This window comes from Rhamphochromis longiceps, linkage group LG3 (assembly GCF_057381845.1).
Source record: "Rhamphochromis longiceps isolate RC_006_pf linkage group LG3, R_longiceps_female_GT1.1, whole genome shotgun sequence".
Taxonomy (NCBI): Eukaryota; Metazoa; Chordata; class Actinopteri; order Cichliformes; family Cichlidae; genus Rhamphochromis; species Rhamphochromis longiceps.
Genome location: NC_140559.1, coordinates 61,422,854 through 61,445,618, shown reverse-complemented (window position 1 = coordinate 61,445,618; position 22,765 = coordinate 61,422,854). Strand labels below are relative to the sequence as shown.

The 22,765-nt window shown below is 39.9% G+C and overlaps 2 protein-coding genes across 3 annotated transcripts; both read left to right on the top strand.

Moving 5' to 3' along the window:
- Window positions 1-2,141: 2,141 nt before the first annotated feature.
- serpine1 (serpin peptidase inhibitor, clade E (nexin, plasminogen activator inhibitor type 1), member 1) lies at window positions 2,142-6,549 on the top strand. Its single transcript, XM_085402561.1, has 9 exons — window positions 2,142-2,205; window positions 2,989-3,227; window positions 3,491-3,715; window positions 3,827-4,021; window positions 4,125-4,323; window positions 4,443-4,543; window positions 5,500-5,586; window positions 5,924-6,007; window positions 6,093-6,549. Exons 2-9 carry the CDS (start codon window positions 2,990-2,992, stop codon window positions 6,134-6,136), a joined length of 1,173 nt encoding a protein of 390 aa, XP_085258687.1. The 5' UTR covers window positions 2,142-2,205; window position 2,989; the 3' UTR covers window positions 6,137-6,549.
- Window positions 6,550-9,620: 3,071 nt separating this feature from the next.
- ap1s1 (adaptor related protein complex 1 subunit sigma 1) lies at window positions 9,621-21,357 on the top strand. Of its 2 annotated transcripts, XM_085400592.1 has the most exons (6): window positions 9,621-9,808; window positions 10,720-10,862; window positions 12,063-12,241; window positions 15,773-15,881; window positions 17,000-17,137; window positions 17,578-21,357. In XM_085400592.1, the coding sequence occupies exons 3-6, from the start codon at window positions 12,063-12,065 to the stop codon at window positions 17,623-17,625; spliced, it is 474 nt and encodes a 157-aa protein (XP_085256718.1). In that variant the 5' UTR covers window positions 9,621-9,808; window positions 10,720-10,862; the 3' UTR covers window positions 17,626-21,357. The 2 variants fall into 2 exon arrangements, with proteins under 2 accessions (XP_085256718.1, XP_085256717.1); XM_085400591.1 differs by lacking the exon at window positions 10,720-10,862.
- Window positions 21,358-22,765: the final 1,408 nt, after the last annotated feature.

Here is a 22,765-nt window from a genome sequence, read left to right as displayed (position 1 = left end):
GTAAATTGCTTCGAGCGCTCAGATTGATTAGAACCAGTCCATTTACCAATATGAGAAGGTGATATAAAACAGGAAATAAGACTTATAACTAAATAGAGAAACATGGATGTATAAATAAATTAACCAGAGAAAAGTGATACAGAGGGACGAGCCCCACAGAGGGAACAAATAAACCCAATAACTAGGACAAAAATACCTGGGAATAAATACAAATCAATAGCTAAGCAATAACAAAACTAAGAGTCAGTGTGTGGTGTTATTTGCTGTCTTGGCAACAGTTCATTCCTGTTTTCTCTCACAGAGAACTGAGTGGGTGTACAAACCAAATTTCCAGTCACAGCCTTACATGGAATGTACTAAATCCTCAGGGGTTGTGGGGCCAAGTTACAGTAACCAGATGTGCTGATGCATCTTTATATTTTAGGAAACATTGTCTAAAGCAAAAACAGCATAATGTGTAAAAATAACAGTGGTGATCCTAAAGGCTTGATAACGGACTTGTCATCCCATTGTTCACTGTTGTTATTCTCTCACTGTTGTGGCTGTGTCACATTCCCAGGGTATTAGTAGTGGGAGCTTCTCAGGCTTAATAAACAAATTTTGAGTATTTTGAAGACAGAAAACTACATCTATTTAAAAGCCAGGGCAAAAAATGCCAGACACTGTCAATGGCCATAAACATTTGTCAAAGACTCAGTTATCTTAGAATAAAGAAAGATCTGGTTCCCAAACCTTGTCATTAAAATTTGTAGCCTAGGTTTGTGTTTTTCTTTGGAATTATTTTGAATGTTTTACACAAGGTGAACTAGTTTAAACTGATTTTCTCTGTTAATAAGGTATTCATGAAATTACATTTGCACATCTTTTCAGTCTGAGTATAACTCAAGAGGTACATCATCTACTTATCAGTAGGTTGGTGGTTTGATCCCTGGATGCTTCAGTTTGCATGTCAACTATACTTCGACAAGATCCTAATCCCGAGTTCTCCCAGTGCATCCATCAGAATGTGAGTGAATGTTAGAAAAGCTCTCAAGGATGAAACAGCTTGTGTGAATGCAGCTTGTTATATAAGGTCCCCTCACAGAAACGACGTTCCAGCAGCACAACATCTGTTCACCTTTTTTATTTATGTATTTTATACTTAGTTTGTGTTTTTGGTGATTCTTATGTTTCTGTTACTCTGGATAATCCACAGATGGTTTTGGTCCTACTTCTTAGGAAAAATTGTTGACACTGTATTCTGATGATTAAGGGATGCAGTTTGGTAATTTCTGTGTCTCCTGGGTATCTGCAGTGTTTTAACATCTTCTTGTCCTTTTTGTTTCTTTGTTTCTTAGTAATGGAAATTGAAACACTCCATAACAAAATCAGGTCCAGGAAGCTCTTTGATTTTGCTTTCTTCTATATAACAAATGGCTTCAATTACATTTTGTTAGGCTGCCACAAGCTTCCGTAGATAGACTTGGAAAAAGTGTGTAAAATGCAACTCTCTGTCCTGTCTACCAGATGCTTGGTGAGTAGTGGGATAAGGAATGTTAAAAGTTGTGACTAAATTTGGAATTCTGATGCATCCCCACCCAAAGTGAAAGCACATGAGCATGTATACCACTCACTGCAGCACTGGATTATATATGTTTTTAACCTGTGACACGCTAAAAGAAGTCAAAAATAGCCTTCCAAAGAAAAACAAATAACAGATAGCACTTTTACTTCCACACCATATTTCCTGTAGAAACATGCAGAGCATTCGAGAGTGCAGCACTTGCCTGTCAGCCAGCAATATTTATTATATCCAGACATTTTAAAAAATCAGTGATTACGAAACATTACTGTGCATTCACCTCTGACTAACTGTTCCAGCATGAGCAGGAAGAACAGACTAATGTGTGTGTGTCCGTGTGGGGAAAGAGTTAAGTGACTTTCCATATCCTCAATGATAACTTGGAAAAAGAGACAAGGAAAAAAGTGAGAGGGAGGGTGAGTGGACATGTGTGTTCATGAAAAGGAAGTCTGTCCAGACAGTGTCAGATGACATCATCGTCTCCAACGCTTTGTGTGTTTATGTGTGTGCGTAGGAGGGAGGCAGTCTTTTAGTATAAATAGGCAAACCGCTGTCAGTATTTCAAACTCAGGGACCAGCAGAGAAGACCCAACCTGAACAAACAGGGATTTGAAATACTACACTGGACACACACCAGCTACAAGGTAAGGACCTGAACCTGACAGTTCAGACTTTAGCTTATACATACAGGCACACACAGCATTACAAGGAATTAGAAGGGAAATTGGTATTTAATACAATAAAGTGTAATTTAGCCTCTTGAGTAGTTTTCAGTGGATCTTGTCCACATCCATAAATTACATCATCAATCACATGTGCACAGCTTTTTTTAATACACATGTCTATTATGTTGACTTGCATTCAGTTCCTAAGAACAAACTGAATCTGTTATAAATCCTATCCTGAATTATTATTATTAAATCTCATTATCCTGAGTCAGTGTTTGACTGAAGCACAGTTAGAAGTGGACTAATATATTCTTCTTCTTTTCTTTCTTTTTTTTTTACATCTACCAGTTGTGGCTAGTTTGACACGTTTTCTTTCTGTCTTTATTTATTTTCATACTCTTTGCTTGAACCTTTCTGTATGCAAGTTTTTACAGTCATACTTTTAAGACATCATTTTATGGCCAACTTTTGACAGGTCTCTAACCTTTCTCTGTACCACTGTGTAATCCAGTGCAGTTTCTTACTAAGAATCAGAAAGGATCTACAGACACAAGGTTAAACAAAAACCCACTCCTCTTTAAATGGAAACAATACCTATTTCTAAAGAATGCATCAGTTTTAGTGATGTAGTGTACAATCACTGCGAGAAAAGCTGTTTGAGAAGAAAGGTTATATTTGCAGGTGTCAGATACAGAGTGTCTGCTGCATACTGAATCACCACTATTCATATTTGATGAAATTCTCATTTTTCTTTTCCAGAATGCTTTGTGTATATATTTTCCTGGTGCTGGCTCTGAGCAGAGTGGGACTGAGTTCTCTGCAGGATAAGCAGACTGATTTTGGGCTGAAGGTCTTCTACCAGTTGGCCCAGGAGTCAACAGACAAGAATGTGGTCTTGTCCCCATATGGCGTGGCCTCTGTTCTGGCCATGGCTCAGCTTGGTGCAAATGGAAACACCAGCAAGGCCTTAACTACAGCTATGGGTTTTTCTCTGCAAGGTGAGTGACATCTAGATCCAGACAACAAAGTGGGACTGCGGCAACAGGAACAGGTTACAGGAAATAATGAGAATATATCCATAAAGTATTTAGCATCAGGACAACAATATGGCACTATTTACTGTTTTTACACATACTGTAGCGTTTGCAAAAGGAAGTTTGTAACTAAGTTAAAGAAAGATTAAAAAAAGGTAGTTTTGTGACTTTGGTAGACTAGAGCATGTCAAGACCATAACCATGAAAAAACAAAACTCGTCCCGCAGAGCGGGGGATGCTTCGGCAGCAGTGGCTTCTGCAGCGGGGCCTGTCCACTGAGGAAGGGGTAGAAATAGCCAACGGGGTGATGGTGGAGAGGAAGATGAATCTGGAGAAGAGATATCACCGGACCTTGGCCAAGGCCTTCAAGACCAACCCTCACCAGGTGGACTTCACGAAGCCAGACCAAGCCATCAGCGTTATCAATGCATGGGTCTCAGATCACACTGCAGGTATATTCATATAGCAGACTCAAACCCGTCTGAAACCTCCATCAGCTTTGATTTCTGCTGACGTCTATCTTTGTGTCCATCTTTGAAATCGTTTGGTCATCTCTTCTGCAGGTCTTATCCCTGAATTCTTGCAGTCTGGATCTCTGACTGATCAGACACGCCTCGTCCTCCTTAATGCGCTCCACTTCCAGGGGCTCTGGAAAATTCCCTTTGACCCAAAACTGACACAGGAGAGGATGTTCCACTGTGCTAATGGCAGCACTGTGCCAGTCCACATGATGAGAATCACCAACCGCTTCAACTACGGTGGGCCACGTTGTTGCACTTGTTTATCAGACGGTTCCACAGATGACTAAGGTCTCTATCTGTATTTACTCATTAAGGCCTTTCTTTTCCCCTCAATTAACAGGAGAGTTTGTAACCGCTGATGGAGTGGATTACGATGTGATCGAGGTCCCATATGAGGGCGACTTACTGAGCATGCTCTTGGTGTCTCCCTTTGAGCCTGAAGTTCCTCTGAGCACGCTCAGTGCAGATCTGAGCAGCCAGAAGATCCGACAGTGGAGGACAGAGCTGAGGAATGTCAGGAGGCAGCTGGCCTTGCCTAGGTAAGAGTGGTCAGAGTGTATCTTTGGAGCTAACAATAAATTATATTGATTCATATTGATTATCACAAGGCTGTCAGCCTAAACAAAACACAAGAAACTGAAAGACTGGTGTTTTGAAGGTTTACTCTGGACTCCGAGGTGAATCTGAAGACTGCGCTAGTTAACATGGGACTAGGAGACATCTTCAACCCAGCTACTGCAGACTTCACACGCATCACCTGTAAGTCAACCTTTTTGTTAAATGTTCACCTCTTGGGGGTAACTGTAGTTCCCAAGGTGCAGCAGGTCATCTACCAATCAGAAAGTTGGAGGTTTGATCCCAAGCTACCCCAGTCTGTATGCCAAATATCCTCAGGCAAGATACTAATCCCAAGCTGCTCTCCGATGCATCCACTGGAGAATAATTAAGTGTGAATGTTAGATAGAAAGCACTTAAGCATATGAATGGTATAAATGAGAGAAGTTGTATAAAGCACTGTGAGTGTTCGGGTAGATAGAACAGTGCTATCAGTGCTATCATCTTGGAGTCAGGAATGACTCCAAGATTCCTTACAAACTTGGAGTCATGAGTGTATTGTGTTGTTATATGAACAAATCGGAGTGTGTTACAGATAGAATTCAAACAACTGAACTGTTTAACACGAATGGTGTTTTAATGAGGTCCAGCAGGACAAACAAAGAGATGAGTCCAGAAGATAGTTCATGACCATCACTAAAGCTGTTTCTGCACTATGATACACTCTTAATCCTGACTGGAGCTTTTGAAATAAACCAGTTTTTCAGAGATGATCATTCAGTTTTTTTATCTATCTATCTATCTATCTATCTATCTATCTATCTATCTATCTATCTATCTATCTATCTATCTATCTATCTATCTATCTATCTATCTATCTATCTATCTATCTATCTATCTATCTATCTATCTATCTATCTATCTATCTATCTATCTATCTATCTATCTTTTCATTACAACCACCTTAAAAGCCTGTGTGTCAAGACTATCCATATTTAAAAATTGAAGCATTTTAAGCCTTAATGATAGATTATAAATAAGCAGATAAAAAAATTTAAGGTTTAAAAAAACTACATAATGAAAAAAAAACACATTTTATGTAATTGTTTTTTTCTTTATTTACTCATTTGTTTTTGTTTTTTTTGTGTTTTTGCCTCAAGTGGATCAAAGGCTGTGTGTGTCGAAGGTCCTGCAAAAACTGAAAATTGAGGTGAATGAAGAGGGAACCAAAGGAGCAGCATCAACAGGTACCCTCATTTCTCAAGTCTATATATATTTATTTGTGGCACAGGTGATATAATTGATTTTTTATGGTTTTATGGTAGTATGGAACATAATATGATGTAAGCTAAAAGGGGATGTTGAAAATAGGCAACAGAAGCAGAGTTCTTAATGTTTATAGATATTGATTTATAGACACAGAGAAAATATTTTAATCATTTTTTGTGATTAATCAAATTGTAACAAATACTTTTCAACAAAAAATGTATCAGGAGAACTATTTGAAGATAATGTGAGGGGTCCAAATGAGGTCCCCACATAAACCCAGCACTGACCCCCCTTTCTTTTTCATTATTCTGTTAGCTGCTGTCTTGTTTTCTCGTATGGCCGTAGAGGAGATCATTCTAGACCGACCGTTCCTTTTCCTTATCCAGCACAAACTCACAGGTAACCTTTCACTAGAATAAAATTTTACAATACCAGACTGCTAATTGGTAGAGTGGCTCCCTAATGTTCTCCTTTTTATGTTTAGGTGCTGTTCTTTTCATGGGTCAGTTCAACCAGCCTCAGCAGTAACCCGCTCTGAAAACCTTTCATTCCCCTGCGTGAGGCTACTAAAATTCCACATGACCATCCAATGGATGCCATATCTGACATATACTACTTACATCAGATGACATATTTGAAACTGTAAACTTTATCACTGGAAGGTTTATTTACAACATTATTGAAAAAGATTTTGCTAAATATATATATATTTCTTTATAGATTATTTATTTCTCTGAATGTTTCTGAGTGATAAAACATATTGTGATATAAAGGAAAGTGAACATATGAGGTATTTCACCTGTTCCTGATACAAAAGATATTGATTTAATTGTAAGGGAGGGACGCTGAATGGATTAGTATTTATAAATAGTTATATTTTGATATTATTACTGTTAAAAAATATATTTCATATTTTTTGTTTGTTTTGTTCTTACATTTTTATTTCTGTCACTATGCTTGTATTTATTAAACTACTATATTTTTTACAATGTTGCAGTCTTTGAGGAGTTCTTTGAAAGGTTAACATTGACTTTTTCTGTTCCCCCCCTGACTCAAGCATCAAAAGGCACCTAACAAATCAATATAGTTTCTACACATAACAGAAATATTAGTTCCCATTGCTTTAGTTAAATCTGCCAAAGATAAGCTTCGCACAAAACAGCATTTTTGTACTATTAAGCTGCAAAATAGGTATTAGCTGAAAACCTGAACACCTAGCATGGTGTGCAGTGACTGAGGAAACTAGACAAGTGGAAGACAAAAGCATGTCTAAAAAAATCTGTATCTATCTACAGTAGATGAACAGTATCTGAAAGCAAGATATAGGGTGGGGTGGGGTCACTGATTCGCCAAAGCAAAGAAAACCTGTCAGGAAGCCATTCTTAAGAAGGGGAAACATTACACAAGAACTGGAGTGAAAATGAGTGGCAAGAGGTCTTCATTTTTCAGCATCATATCCCAAACACATAATTAAAGGAACTTGGAAAACATATTAGATCTTGATAAGAAAAAAAATGTGCTATATAGCTATAATAATATGTAATATGCGATCTGTTGGGAACAAAAAGATGCCACAATGTTCACTGGAAATGAACATTTTCAACCTACAGAGGGCTGAATTCAAAGACTCTCCAAAAATTGTTAATTCTGTTCCTACTGTGACAAAGGAGCGGTTCTGTAACAATCTCCTTCATGCTTTGAGACTATGCTGAGAGACACAGCAAAACCTTACATATTAATGTACCATCCTGGAGGAGTTGGACTACCTGTGTAACCTCTATAGCAGAGGCCACTATGTGGACCAAGGTCCAGATCCAGACCCACAGGCTGTCCCATATGGACCCAGACCTACAGCCAAAACAGAAGTTTATGATTTAACACCAGGGAGGGCACTTCTATTTTTAACTGGTTCAGCTATTCTGGTCTTTATGATAGTGGTTCAGTGGCTGCAGAAATGCACAGACCAATTGGATGGAAGCTAAGCCATACCACATGATACCACTTAACCAATCAACTCTGTGCATTCCAGGTGTTTAACACTGACTCTACAGGGCTAGGTTAGCAAGTTACACATGTGAAAAAGGTAAGTGAAGACGAAGAAACAGTCCGTGCATCACAGGAAGCCTGCAGCAGTCTAGGTCCAAATAAGGAAGGATTTAGAGTTACCAGATCGAGCACTAACTATATACTTTAGAAAAGAAGGCCTAAAAGCTGAAGACTCTGCGTCCCATCATATTTAGATACTAAGTATCTGGTTAGACACCATGTTGTGTCATCTGCTAGCGAGGAAAATCTATACTGTGACTTCAAATGATACTACTGAAAGCTTGTATAATGTAAACAGAATTGGTCCTAGCACAGAACCATGTGGAACTCAATCCGGTCTTTAAGTCTGACATCATTAGCTGTTTTGGGGTCCAAACTCCGCTTCAGGTCCCAAACTCAAACGAACACTGCAGCATCACTGAGAGGAGGAGCCTGGGCTCGAACCACCAACCTTCCGGTTAGTATCTGACCTGCTCTACCAACTGAGCACAAGTCCCTAAAAAGCCACCCCGCTTTTTAGGGGTGCTGAAGTTCAGAATAAATAGAAAAAGATTTTAACATTTTAAAAACACAACAGCCTTATTAAACGCAGAGTAGTTTTGACCCAGAAGCAGGGTTCATCCCGTCATCACTTAAAGACTGGATAATTAAACTTAGTGTGTAAAGAGGACTCTCCGTTTACATGAAAAACAGGGCGACCGTGGCTCAGGGGGTTGGGAAGCGTATCTGTAACCGGAGGGTCGCCGGTTTGATCCCTGGGCTCTCTGTCCTGGTCGTTGTGTCCTTGGGCAAGACACTTTACCCTACCGCCTACTGGTGTTGGCCAGAGGGGCCGATGGCGCGATATGGCAGCCTCGCTTCTGTCAGTCTGCCCCAGGGCAGCTGTAGCTACAACTGTAGCTGCCTCCACCAGTGTATGAATGTGAGAGTGAATGAATAATGGCATTGTAAAGCGCTTTGGGTGCCTTGGAAAGTGCTATATAAATCCAATTCATCATTATTATTTAAAAAAAAAAAAAAACGGAGTCTATCAGACAGATATCATGCAAAGCCCTACAGTGCCATACTTTAAAACCTATGGCAAGTCCTAATCTCTGTAATAAAATACTGTGGTCAACAGTATCAACGATGGACTGAGGTCTTGCAGAACAAGCACAGAGATGAGTCCACTGTCAGAGGCCAGAGGAAAGGATCTGTAACCTTCACTAAAGCTGTTTCTGTGCTGTGATGAACTCTGAAACCTGACTGAAACTCTTTTCATTCCTCTGCAGATGATCGGTTAGCTGTTTAACTCTTTCAAGAATTTTTGAGATAAAAGGAATGCTGGAGAGTGGTCAGTAATTACATAAGACAGCTGGGTCAAGTTACTGCTTTTTAAGTAATAGTTTAATGATTGCCACCTTAATTGCACATAGCCTATTAATAGAGATAGATGATCATATTTAAGATTAAAGCATTTACTAATTGTAATAGTTTGAGCAGGAATGGGTAATGAGGTCTAATGGACACGTTGATGACCTGGAGGAAGCGATTACTAAAGTTATTTCAGATTTAGATTAGCTGAAGTGAAAGAGTCTAAATAAATATAAATGACATTTAAAGTAGCTTAAAATAATGATGTGTCTATGGCTTTGAGTATTTGTTCTTCAATAGATAAAATTTCATTTATTTATTTTTTAATCAATGAAGTTAAAGGAATGCTTGACTCAGCAGAGCTCTGACTTTTTGTGAGCGTGGCTTCAATGCTGAAGAGAAACCTGGTTTTTCGGTGTTTAATGAATGATGATGATGGAAAATCCTACCGCTACGGAGACTCTCTTTTTTTCTTTACCAGGGACTCAGTGTCCGCAGTTACACACGGTGAGGATGTAACACTACACTTCATACACTTTAAGATCATTCGAACCCTCCGGAAGTGAGACGAAATCATAAACGTCACGTTAGACGTGCCGGAGTGCGCATGCTCCTCGGATGTGGAAGTGCTTTGGCAGAAGCAACGGTCGGGGAAGGGTTTGCGCTTATTACAAGCGCAGTAGTTGAGCACCTCACACGGGAATGAACTTTCGGCATTAGTTCGGGTGTACGTCTGAGTGGGCAACGAGGGAGTACAGTCCGTTTGTAACGTGACACAAACGTTAAAAACCCCACAGAATGGTAAGTTATTACGTCTCACCTGCCTGGAAAAGTGTACGTGGAGGGTATGCTACGCTAATGCTATCAAGGTGTATGATTCCAGGAAGTCACCACCTGCGGTAACTACACCTGGCTTCTGTCAGCATAGCCTTGCAAGCTAACAGGCCAGCATAAGAAACATGCTTCATGCTTCTTACGCTGTATATAGCTTTCGTGCAGCTTGTGATCTGTGTGATGTTAGTCAGACTTTAGCATGACAGATAAGGGACAAACTAGTGTGACTGCCCTTGTTGCAGGTAATTAGTTTATCTGTAGGTTTTAGTTATCGTCAGCAACGGAGGTGATGCCGTGCTTCCTACTTTCTGCCAGCCTAGGGTTACAACATAAAGTAATGAAATAGGTTTCATTATGTGGCTAACTTTCTGCTTAACCTCAGCGCAGTTGTTTTTGAAACTCTGCGTGGCCGAATGATGTGACTGACACTGGTGATGTTAATATTACCTGCCATAGCTCCCACACTCGTCCCTGCCAAATAGACTGTAGACTGGTAACAGGCACATGTAAGTAAACATAATTAGTAAGTGATACGGGGGATTAGTATTGCCAAATCTGCAAAATTTTAAAATAGCTGTAATACACATTACAGCTTAAGTTTATACCAGTGGTTTCATTATGTGATTGAAGTGTTATGTATATGGGTTTGCTTTAAATGCAGTATAAGACGTCTATGTGTGTAGGTAATATCAAACCAAAATATTATAGCCATTTGATGTCAGTTCCTCCCTTTCCTTTACCAGTGGGGAAACAGCATAGGATGATGAAACACTCGCCACATACAATCGCAATGTAAATTTGTCATGGCCATTATGTTATTATAGACTTTCATATCCATTCCATCCATCCATCCATTTGCTTCTGCTTATCCTTTTCAGGGTCGCGGGGGGTGCTGAAGCCTATCCCAGCTGACTTCACAAAGAATATTTAAAGATTGTCATCCTAGTGCAAGTCTTTAGTGACCAAATCCATTATTAATTTTGGTTTTAGTCCTAATTTGGTCTTCCAGCACCTGAAAAAGGTAACTGACTCTTCAACTGCTAAATGCTCCACTTTGTTCACCTTCTACTTTTGAACTGCCAGTTTTCAGTAGTGTACTTGGGACGTATCAGAGAGATATTGCATTAACAACTGAGGGATTTGGAGGGCATGGGATAAGTAGACTGGAATTTAAATAACCTATTACAGAAAGCCATGAGGTTGTTTTATTTATGTTTTTTTGGTAGGTTTGACTGGATCACTGTAACATAAAATCATTTTAAAATGGCTATTTTATAATGCTGGCTTAACTCCCTATGTGTTTCATTGTGACACTCCCTTGGACCAAGTAGATATGGGATGATGATCTAATATAGACACCAAGTGGAGATTAGACCTTTTTTTTTTTTTTTTTTTTTTGTGATTTGAGAAAACAATTTGGCATGCTATTCTCTTTTTTTTGCAGTATATTTCTACCTGAAATGTTTACCACAAGTTAAAGTCTCACAAAATGTCAGAGTTGATTTTTGAGTGCAGCACATCTCAGCCCAAGCATCTATTCTGCTGGATTTCAAACATAGTGCAGTTCTTTGTTATTTGAGCAGACAGGAGCCGCCGCGTGCTCTAAAAGATGTGCACTGTTGACATGGTTTAATTTCTAAAGACTCACAGTGCACACTGAGGTTTATTTGTCACCAAGGATGTGATTCTCTTGGGCTGACTTCAGATTTCACTGTATATTAAACTTTGAACCTGAACCTTTTCTAAGCAAGTAATCCAGACCACATTGCAAAACGTTGATACCATACCATTGATTCCTACCATATGATGGCATCTGCCTCTATTAATATGGGGCCCTCCTATTTATCCTCTTTATCATAATGGTGCAACACTTGAGCAGCCGCACTGATTATTTTATTGGAGCTGAAATAGTTTTGACCATATTTAACTCTTAATGACGTCCCTGTATTTCTTTGCTTTTGGGAGTTGAAAGAGCATTTGAACACAGAAATTGTTAATGATGTCAGACTTGATAATAATGTTTACAAAAAGAGCAAATGATAAAAAACTGTGATGAAGTGACTCATAATTGGGCACAAGAATGCAGTTAACAGGAAAGGTTCCTTTACTGGGCCAGTAATTCAAATTTACATTTATGTATTGACATGTACCTATACATTGAATACATGTTCTCATATATGCTGTACTGTCTTTTTGGGGGCTGTTCTGTTTTTGCATGTAGATGCGCTTCATGCTGCTGTTCAGCCGGCAGGGCAAGCTGCGACTGCAGAAGTGGTACACAGCCACAGCTGAGCGTGACAAGAAGAAGATGGTCAGGGAGCTGATGCAGATAGTGTTGGCTCGCAAACCAAAGATGTGCAGTTTTCTAGAATGGCGCGACCTCAAGATTGTCTATAAAAGGTAAAAGTGCCATGGGCAGTCCTGCATTTTGTACTCATCACATCATCACGTGCTTCTTGTGGTGCTTTCTTTACACTATTTTCATCTTTTCTCATTTTAACGTTACTGACAGTTGTTTCTAGAGTAGATATTTACAGTTTCATTTTCTTTTGTAGCTAACTCGTGCTATGAACTGCTGTTGATTTATCACTAATTATCAAGAAACTAAAGAAATGCACTAGTGCTTTTATACATTTAGGCAGTAGCCTTTATTGTTTAGAAATTTTTAAAAGAAATGTTAGTAACACAGTATTAAACATGTAAAAAGGATGAGATGTGGCAGTGCTTCGTCTCCAAGAAAGAAACAGCAGGAAGGAAAACTACATATTTGTCTGTATTTGAGTATTTCATTAAAATTAATGTCTGTTGGAAAGAGAAGCTGCTTTCATATAGATGGGGACGATAGGCCCACGTCCACCACAGTGGTACATGGTCTTTCACTGCCAGCCCAGCCCCCACTGGTGGAACACGTAGATGAACTATAAGTCTGCTTTGGCAAATTAGGTGAACTACTGCCTTTGAGCTCTAACTACAGAGAACCTAACCATGGCCTCATACATCCGGTGATCAGTGGAGGAATATGGGTGGCCCTGATCACCAGGGCCATGGGCTGGATTTGCATTGCCTTAACTGCCAGGAGCTCTTAGCATCAGGGCAAGTTACTACTGGCCTGCTTCCCTTGACTTCCCTGGTCAGAGAAACACATCATAGGACTTAAACCAGCTGTACCCAAGGAAAACAACTTGGTTTAGAAGATGCATCAGGTCTTTCTGTTGAATGTTACATTATTAGATTTTTATGAGTCATTTGAAATTTGAAGAAGCCTACACATTTCACACTATAGTAACTAATATAGTGACACAGTGGCCTCTCCTACTTCCCACTATGGCCAGCCACATCAGCTGGCTTTGCCACACCTAGCAGAGTTAATGGCTGAGTCCAATGTTGACACAACAAGCCTTAGAACATTTGCTTTTCTGCATCAGAGCTTTGGAAGGCATACTTGAGATTTTACAGACCGGACAAGTTCAGCTGAGGCGAAGGGAAGGAAATTAGACCAAAGAAGCATTGTCCCTGAGACTTTGTTGCATAAAACAACAACCATCTTATGTGGTACAGAACCACCCTTGACCATCACTAAAGAATGCATCCCCTCTACAAGTATAGTCTAACACTGGACTAAATCAGTGGTGCTAAACATAAGACCAGGGGAGCAGAATCAATCCAGCAAAGACACCAATTCAGCCCACTGGAGTCTTTGGAACATGTGATGGAGGGCATACATTTTTGGACTTTTAACTGTATTTTTATTTTTTTTTAATAATAATTTCTAACAATCTTTTCTGTTGATAAAGACTTCATCTACAGCCATTCATGCTACACCAGCATAAACATTTAATTGACAGGAAAGTTCCTGTTTTTCACTATCTACTATGGAGATTTCATCAATCAAAAAAACAAAAGTGATTCGTAAATACAGGACAGTCTGGGCAGTGAACTACAATTAGAATAGAATACTTTTATTTGTCAATTTCTTCGAATGTACTTGCCATACAAAGGAATTGAAATTACGTTTCACACTGTCCCATGCGTAGGCATTGACAACAATAAGGTGCAGATGCACAACAAAAACAAAAACAGCCCTAACAATGTCCAGGTAAAAGTTTTGAATAAAAATTACAAAAAATTAAGAGTCTGGCTCAGTGGAAGCAAAATATAAAGAAAGGATGGGTGGCTTAACACAGTACTCCAAGTCTATAGATAGGTTAGGTATACCTTTGTTAGGTACAACTTTTTAACTACTTGTTGAATGTCTAATCAGCCACTGACATTGCAGCAACCCAGTCCATGCATTTATGTAGACATGGTCAGCACCTCAGAATGGGGAAGAAATGTAATTCAGGTGACTGAATGTGGCATGGATGTTGCTCTGACGCACGCTATTCTGAGTGTTTCACAAATTGGTGATCTATTTTCTAACAACCCTCTTTAGAAATTAAAGGGAAAGTTCTGAAAAGGAGAAAATATGCAGGGAGCAGTGGGTCTTTGGGCAAAAATAACTTGTTCATTTCAGAGAAGAAGACTTCTTCTATCTGATAAGGGTTGTTGTAGCTCAGCAGGTATAGCACATTGTGCGCTAATCAGAAGGTTGGTGGTTCAATCCATGGCTGTTCCAAATACATATGTGCCAAATATCCCTGGGAAAGATACTAACCCCAAGTTGCTCTTCAATGCATCCATCTGAGTTTGAATGTGTGTGAATGTGGTAGAAAGCATGTACAGAGAAAAATAAGAGCTTGTGTAAATGGGTGAACAAGACAAGTTGTATAAAACACTTTGAATGCTCAGGTGGAGTAGAAAAGAGCTATATAAGAACCAGTCCATTTACCATAGTACCAACATAACCCTGCATTACAGCCAAAGTATGCAAAAGACAAGATGGCAGCAGCAGACCACACTGGGTGCCATTCCTTTGTATGTGCTCACCAAAATAGGGAAATAGAATATTGGAAGACGATTGTGTGGTCTGTTGAGCTTCAGTTTCTTATCCGACGTTTGGATGAGAGGGTCAGAGTTCGACATAAATAGTATGCAAGCATGGGGCTATCCTACACTGTAAGCATGGGGCTATCCTACACTGTATGAAATGTTCAGGCAGGTGTTAAATGGGATCATTACCTGAGTATTTTTCCTGACCCGTCCAACCCTTATGCTCACATTGTGCCCATCCTGTGACGACAGCTTCCCCCAGTCACCTGGTTTGTTGAACATGACAATGAGTTCACTATACTCACATCGCCCCCACTGTCACCAGATATTAATTCAATAGAACACCTTTGGGATATTGATATAATAATGAGATATTGATGTGTTAATAACCAAAACGCAAGCACAACTTGGAGGTTACAACACAACTAGGCAAACAATGCATTTAAAACAGAAAGCAGAATTAAGGATTTAATCATTTAGCCCACTTACCTTGGACAAATTACAAAATCAGGCAAGTCAACAAGATCAGGGGGATAAGTGACTGATTAAAACACAGATGCTACTTCATAGGTCAGCACCCAAACACAGGTTATTGGACTGAAAGAACTCTGCACGCTTGCTCTGTCTGGCAGCCCTACACAGGTATGGTAAACTGTCATACTTCGACTGTATGTACATTTCTGTTGTTGTTGTTGTTGTTCTTCGTCTTTCTTTCTTTTTTAAAATCTGTGATGAATTTTGAGGCAGAAAGTCTTAACTGGATCTCACAGCAGGCAGTCTGCGGCCTTGGTGGTTTTTGTTAACTTGAGAACGAGGCGACATTGGGTTTTCAGATTGATACCATAGGTGAATCCACTTAATATGTTTGAGTTTCAATCTCAGTGGCCTTAACATAAAGGTCAGAGGTTACGTTTTCTGCAAATCTAGTGAATGCGATAACTTGAGAACAAGGCAATGTAGGATTTTAAAGTTGTTTCTACTTCTGTGTATATTGTCTTGCAGGTATGCCAGCCTTTATTTCTGTTGTGCCATTGAAGAGCAAGACAATGAGCTGATCACACTCGAAGTTATACACCGTTTCGTAGAGTTGCTGGATAAATATTTTGGCAGTGTAAGTCATATGTGCATCTTAATGTGATTTTTCTGATTTGCATGTGAATTACTTTGAAGGAAGAGACTAGTTGACGGCATATGAATCCTGCTTCCGGGTCCAAACTACTCTGCGTTTTTTAAGGCTGTTGTGTTTTTGGCATGTTTTAATGCTTTGCATCTTGTTCTGTTTAATCAGAACAAGCCCCTAAAAATAGTCCATGATCACTGTCGACCTGTGGGTTTTCATTACTACTATTCATCTGCAACACTTTTTAAAGCTCAGTTTTAAAACCTTACCATGTAACTACAACCCAGCTGCTCAGACACCAAAAATTTGAATGAGTCAGAAAAGAATCACTCTGAGGCAAATAAAGATTGGAATGGGAACATGAAGCTGAAGATCAGGAACTTAACATGGAAACAGGAACAGGAAAAACTTATATTTCATCCTCCAGCTTCACTGTGCTAATGTTTTTATATCATGCTAACTATAGCTCTGTAGCTAGCCAGCATGTAGCAAACCATTATATTCCAGCTAGCCCAACTTCAGTAACCCTACAAAGGTCAGTTCGGTTTAGTTTTTCTGTCCTCATTTAAGTGACAGCAGTGCTGTAAGTTTGATTTTTTTTTCTTTCTGAAATCTCTCAGAGCATGGTATATTTACATGGAAACTAGCAAGCTAACTTCCTGCTAACTTCTAACTGCTGAATTTAATAAATGCTGTTTTCATGGATGCTTGGATGTTAAACTTAATTGTTACACCTGGTAAAGTTGCAACACTGATCATTTTATTAAAGATGAAAGCATTTAGACAGTTTAACTCATTGATGCCGCAGTGATCGTTTGACATTTCGTTTGACATTTTGTCCAGGGGTAACAATAATTCTTAGTACAGCAACTTATCCTTAGTTGGTTTAAGTAAAAATGTACTCCTATAATACATGCAGTCACTCTTTGAATCATTTTGTATACGTTTTCTAAAATTATTATTGTCAGAAAGATAAATGTCTACTTGTTAAAATGTACTCACAATGAATTCAAACATAATTTTGTTTGAATTCTCAAAAGGGAAAAGTTGAAAGACCATTCTGAGACTTTCCCTGGCATGGTAAAGAGTGGCGTTTTGTGTATGTGTAGGTATGTGAGCTGGACATCATCTTTAATTTTGAGAAGGCCTACTTCATTTTAGACGAGTTCCTGATGGGAGGAGAGATTCAGGACACATCTAAAAAGAGTGTCCTCAAAGCCATTGAACAAGCTGACCTACTGCAGGAGGTAAGCTGGGCTTCAGAGTTGACATGACTCAAGAAGACGATGCGTTAAAGTTAGTGACCTGTGAGTTATCACTGAAAAGTCAGTCACAAGTCATGGACTGACTGTGGGACACATTTTGTTGTGTTAATGATCACCAGACTAACTTCAGTTTGGAGTTGTGCAGTTTGTACACTCTGCATATGTAAATTTGTGTCGTTTTTGTTCCTCCCTGGTCGGTGAAAAAACAGTTTTGTGTAAGTTTCCTCTCTGCCTGCACTCTGAGTCAGCTAGCCCTAACTGTTGCATTTTTTTTTTTGCATATAATACAGTAATACTAATATAAATGGCATACGGTCATCTTTCTACGTATGCCTGTGAGAGGTGACAGCTCCATGCAATGTGAATGGAACAATTTGTTGTCTGTAATTTAAGTTGCGTCTTCCATTTGTTTATCTTTTCAGGAGGACGAATCACCGAGAAGTGTACTGGAGGAGATGGGCTTGGCATAGCCCACAGCAGCGTTATGGGAGAATATAGAAGGCAGGGGGTGGGTCAGTGTAGGGTAGAACATGCATCAACTTGACAGTACTGGTACTATGTATATGTGAATGGGGACTGATATACACTGTTTAACTGGGGGAGAGACTCAGTTAGTGGAAGAACCTTGCAGTGCCAGGCCCTTTAGCTCTGGGTGGGTGGGTGATAGTGTGCGTGTGTGTGGGTGGGGAGGTCACTTCTATGTGGCTGCCAGAGTTGTGTGTTTATATTCTTTTTAAGGAGTAAGGCAGAGTCCAGCTAAGAAAATAACCCACAGTGTTTACCACTGTGGGTTATATACACTTCAGCAAAGTAACATTTTGCTGAATGTTTATCACAGTATTGTGATTTTGCAGTGTGACTGGGCTATGATACAAAAACTGGTTGAGCAGGCACATTATGTCATGAAGCTTTGTCAGGTACTGACTATGGGCTCACTTGAGTAGTAAGGCTGTAATAAATATTTAATGTCACTACAAGTGCTACTAGTGAATTTTAAAGCATTGACGATGGTAAGTTGGGGAAAAAACACTTAATTTATACATACATTTAACAACATTTAATGTCATTCTGTTATTTAGATAATCCATTCGCTCGTATGATGGCTTGTGTTCCTGCCTTGTACAGTATATTTACACCATGTTAAGAAATGCAGGCGCTACATAAAACAGTGAAGAAATTAAAAACAAAACAATTACAAGAATTAGACATTTTAATTTTCTGGCTCCACTCAAATTGTTCTTGTACTAGGTAATCAATTGGTGTGTGAATATATCACGTTTATTTCAGGTGTTTAATATTTTTAGATTGTATGAATATTCCTTGTTATTGGCCCATCTTTCATTGCACAACTTTGATAAACTGATAGTGAAGAATAAACCAAAGACATTTTAGAATGGCATCAGAACTAAAAAAAAAAGGATCTTATTTACATTTGAACCATTAATATGTACTGTATCCTGATGAGGTGGAAATGTCATATGCAGTTTAAGAAAAGTGCAACTTAGAATGAGAAGGAACACAGGTAAAGGTCAGAGTTGAAAGTTATAGGAGGGACATGCTGTGTGCAGTGGTTACTTGTTTGGGCTGGGGTGAAATTACAAGGCAGATAGAATTATCTAGCTTAACTATATTTTATTGTTCTGTAAATGTTTTACAAAGTTTTGTTTTCAGTGTGACATCTGTGTGAAAAACAGACTTTTGCTGAATGAGCAGTGGGCAGTAATGGAACGGGTCATTCAAAATCAGTTGAACAAGTTGAAAAATTTCCAGGCTGATACCCCTGACAAAATTCCAGGATAATAGACTTCTTAATAGGGATGGGTACCGGTATCGGTTCTGACATAAACGGTAGTAACCAGACCGAAAAGCAGCACACATTTCGGTGCTTTATTTCGGTGCTTTTTTTTTTTTTTTTTCCTGAGATGTCATGCACTTTGGATTCCAGCCAATCATTTTACCTTTGCGAGCGTAGTAGGCGGGCCCAGGTATGTACATTCTTTTAGAGCAGAGCTACAGATTAAAAATGCCCAAGGTGAAGCGGTCAAAAGTCTGGCTGTACTTCACAGCAAAAGATTAAAACTCAGCAGCCTGCAACAAGTGCTTTAAGCTGATACTGTGCAAAGGAGGTAACACCTCGAATCTGATGAAACACCTGGCGACGCATAGCGTTTTTTTAAAAGCCGAGAAAAGCGCCGTATTTGATAGCTTGCTGCGAGACCTCACACCGTGCACATCTCTGCCGTTCCTCTTCTCTGCGTGAGTAGCTTAATGTTGTTCGTGTGTAATTTACGTTGAGTAGGCTAACCACGTTATTACATTAATGCATGTAAGGTGAACTAGCAAACACCGTCGTAGTTACATGCAGCTGTCTTCTTGTTTGATGACAGGTACTCCCTTCACCCTGGCCAAAAAGGCTAAAATGACCAAAGAAAAAGTGGAAAACAGCTAAACATGAGAGGTTTTTGGACCAATTTTGTGTTCTCCATTCTTTAAGCACCGGTTTGAGCACCGTTTAAGCACCGGCACCGTTTCAAAAGTACCGGTTTGGTACTTGTATCAGATAAAACCTAAACGATACCCATCCCTACTTCTTAATAGATAAACTGCTAAAACGATTACAGTTTACACACACACACACCTTGCACCAAGGCGTTAGAAACAGATAGCTCCTCACACCATTCTTGAAACATTTTTGCTTTGTGGCAGCGAGGGTTATCCTGCTCAAATAGGCCACAGCCATCAGGGATTACAATTTCAGTGAAAGGATGTACATGGTCTACAACAAGGCTTTGGTTGGCTGTACATGTCAAAGTAACATCCACATGAATGACAGGACTCAAGGTTCCCCAGCAGAACCTGGCCATTCCCAGAAAGCATGATTCCCAGACCAGGCTACCTTCTTCCATGGCACCACGGTCAATTCAGTTCCATTTCAATTAAATGGCACCAAATCACAACAGCAGTTGCATTAAGGCATTTAAGTTCTGATGCTCAAGTGCCCATTGTTGGTGTTTTTGGTGATGGATGGGTCATGAGCACCCATATTGTTCTGCTGTTATGTAGTTCCATACCCAACAAAATGCAATGCACTGTTTTTCAGTAACCTTTCAGAACCAATATTTTGGGGGCAGTTTAAGCCTACAGTACCTTGTCTGTTGGACCAGCCACACGGGCCAGCCATTGCTCCTCAGATGAACTGGTGAGCCTTGGCCGCTCATGACCCTGTCACTGGTTCATCGCTAGTCCTTTTCAACCACTTTTGACTACTGCAGACTGAGAACACTCCATAAGAGCTGCAGTTTTGGAAATGTGCTGATCCAGTGGTCTAGCTATCACAATTTGGCTCTTGTCAGACTCCCTCTGTAATTAGAAAGCATTCCTGCCGCCAGGTGCAGATTAATATCAGCTAATTCTCAAGTCCCAACTGATGGCCTATAAAAAGGTGTCACACAAGGAACATCTCATGTTGTGTAAAACCAGTGTGCTCTGTCAAGAGCTTCGCAAGCTTGTTACAAAATATACTGATGGCATTGGTTACAAAAGGATTTACTAAAACTGTTGAAGGTTCCAGTGTGCTATGTTGGGGTGGTGAGAGTGGTGAAAACCTGCTACTGGTTGAGCAGTTACCAGAGACTGTAAGACAAGACTGACCAACCTGTGCACTCCCTTGATTGACCATAAGAAAGCCTATGACTCAGTGCCTCACTCATGGATCCTGGGATTCCTCTGACTGTACAAGACAGGACCATAAGGAATTTGATGGGGATTTGGCGAACACTAGAGGTCAGCTTCAAGTGCAGGATTTACCAAGGAGATGTTCTGCCCCACACTACTGTTCTGCATAGGCCTGAACCCCCGTCAGCCAGATCATCAAACAGGCTGGCCAAGGACTTAAGCAATTATTAGCCACCTCCTCTACACGGATGATATCAAGCTGTATGCCAGGAGTGAAGGAGACACTGGTTCACTGATCCACACCACCAGGATCTACAGCAAATGTTGATCTTAAGGGGCTGGACTAGTGAAACTCAACGTCACTGTAAAGAAGTTACATATTTACATAATTTCCTTAGGGATTAATAAAGTATGCTGATTCTGATTCTGAACTGTTTCTAGATGGTAAAGAAAAAGCTGCTGTGACAAATCTGTCAGCATGACTCTTTGGTTTTCAGTGTAAGAAATAAATGTGTAAAGTTCTGGTAGCTCATTGCTCAGACTCCATTTTTTTGATATACGTTTAGTTGTTTTTTCATTCAGTTGTTTTTGCTTAATTATTTTGTGTAGTATGAAGCGTTTTTATCAGTGGGGAAAGCTGTAAAACTTATGCAACTAAAGTTTAGGGTAACAAATTTTTCTTGTGCTTGTTTGTGGTGAGCAACAGATCAAACAGGGTAAGAATTATAAATGGCTTGAAGCATGTATTCTGGCCTGTGAGACTTTTCTATTCATTGTTTTCAGAAAAGCCTTATTTTTTATGCATTTATTACTATATGGGAGAGCACACATCAGCTTTAAGGCCTGGACAAGTTTGAAACCTTTTGTCCTCCATAATGGCAAATGGCTGAAAATAAAATCTGGTGTCACTTTAGCCAGCTCCTAGTTTGATAGATTCTGCACTCAGCAGTCTTCAGTATTATTTAAAATGCAGCCAAGTGCTGCTTAGTTTACTTTTTTCACTCATTTTTCCCAACACCTTAGCGTTTAAATCCGGCACCCTTGTCTCTGTGTACTAAGCCTGTACCACTACACTTGTTGTCTTTGTAACGTCTGCCCCCTTCCTATTTTAACATAATGATATGATCCCAGATTGCCTGCATGGTGTGCCCATCGGAATAAAGTCCCATCCCTGCCTGCATGGCTTCTCCGCAGGGCCGAAGATTCTGTTTCTACTGAGGACCATCAATAACTGACGTGAAATTATCTAGGGCCGGATATAATCATATGCAGGCTACTTCCAGCCCATTTGGACTTGAGAAGTGTAGTTGGATCGTTAAAAGAAAAGGGGGAGGGGGTAGTCCCATAGACAAATAGGAACGAACCATGAAATAAGCTGGCCAAAAGAGGAGATAGAAGCCACTGACATGCATGCAGCACCCTAAGACTGTACACTAAGAAGGAGGAAGGTGGCCAAGGCTAGTGAGTGTCAGAACTGCTACCCAGGATGAGACAATGAACATCCACAAGTACTTCAGGAAGATGGCCACAACTGAGAGTGTGGTTAGTTAATATCTCAGGCAGCAGAAATTTGAGAAGAGGAGCATCATGGATCTACAGGACCCTGCATGGTATATACGGCCGGCAGAAGAAGTGGCTGATGTCCAGAAATCCTACCAGTGGCTGGACAAAGGTGAACTGAGAGAAAGGCACTAATCATGGCAGTGCAGGAACACACTCTGAGCACTAGACTTTACGGTCTATCACACAAGGCAAGACCCCAAGGGCGGGCTGTGCAAAGATGCCCCTGAGCACATATAACAACAGGGTGCTAGATGCTAGCAAACAGGACATACATGGAACGCCATAACCAAGTGGCTGGCATAGGATACAGAAACATCTGTGCTGAGTATGGCCTGGAAGTCTCGGGGTCAAAATGGAGCACGCCCCCCTAAG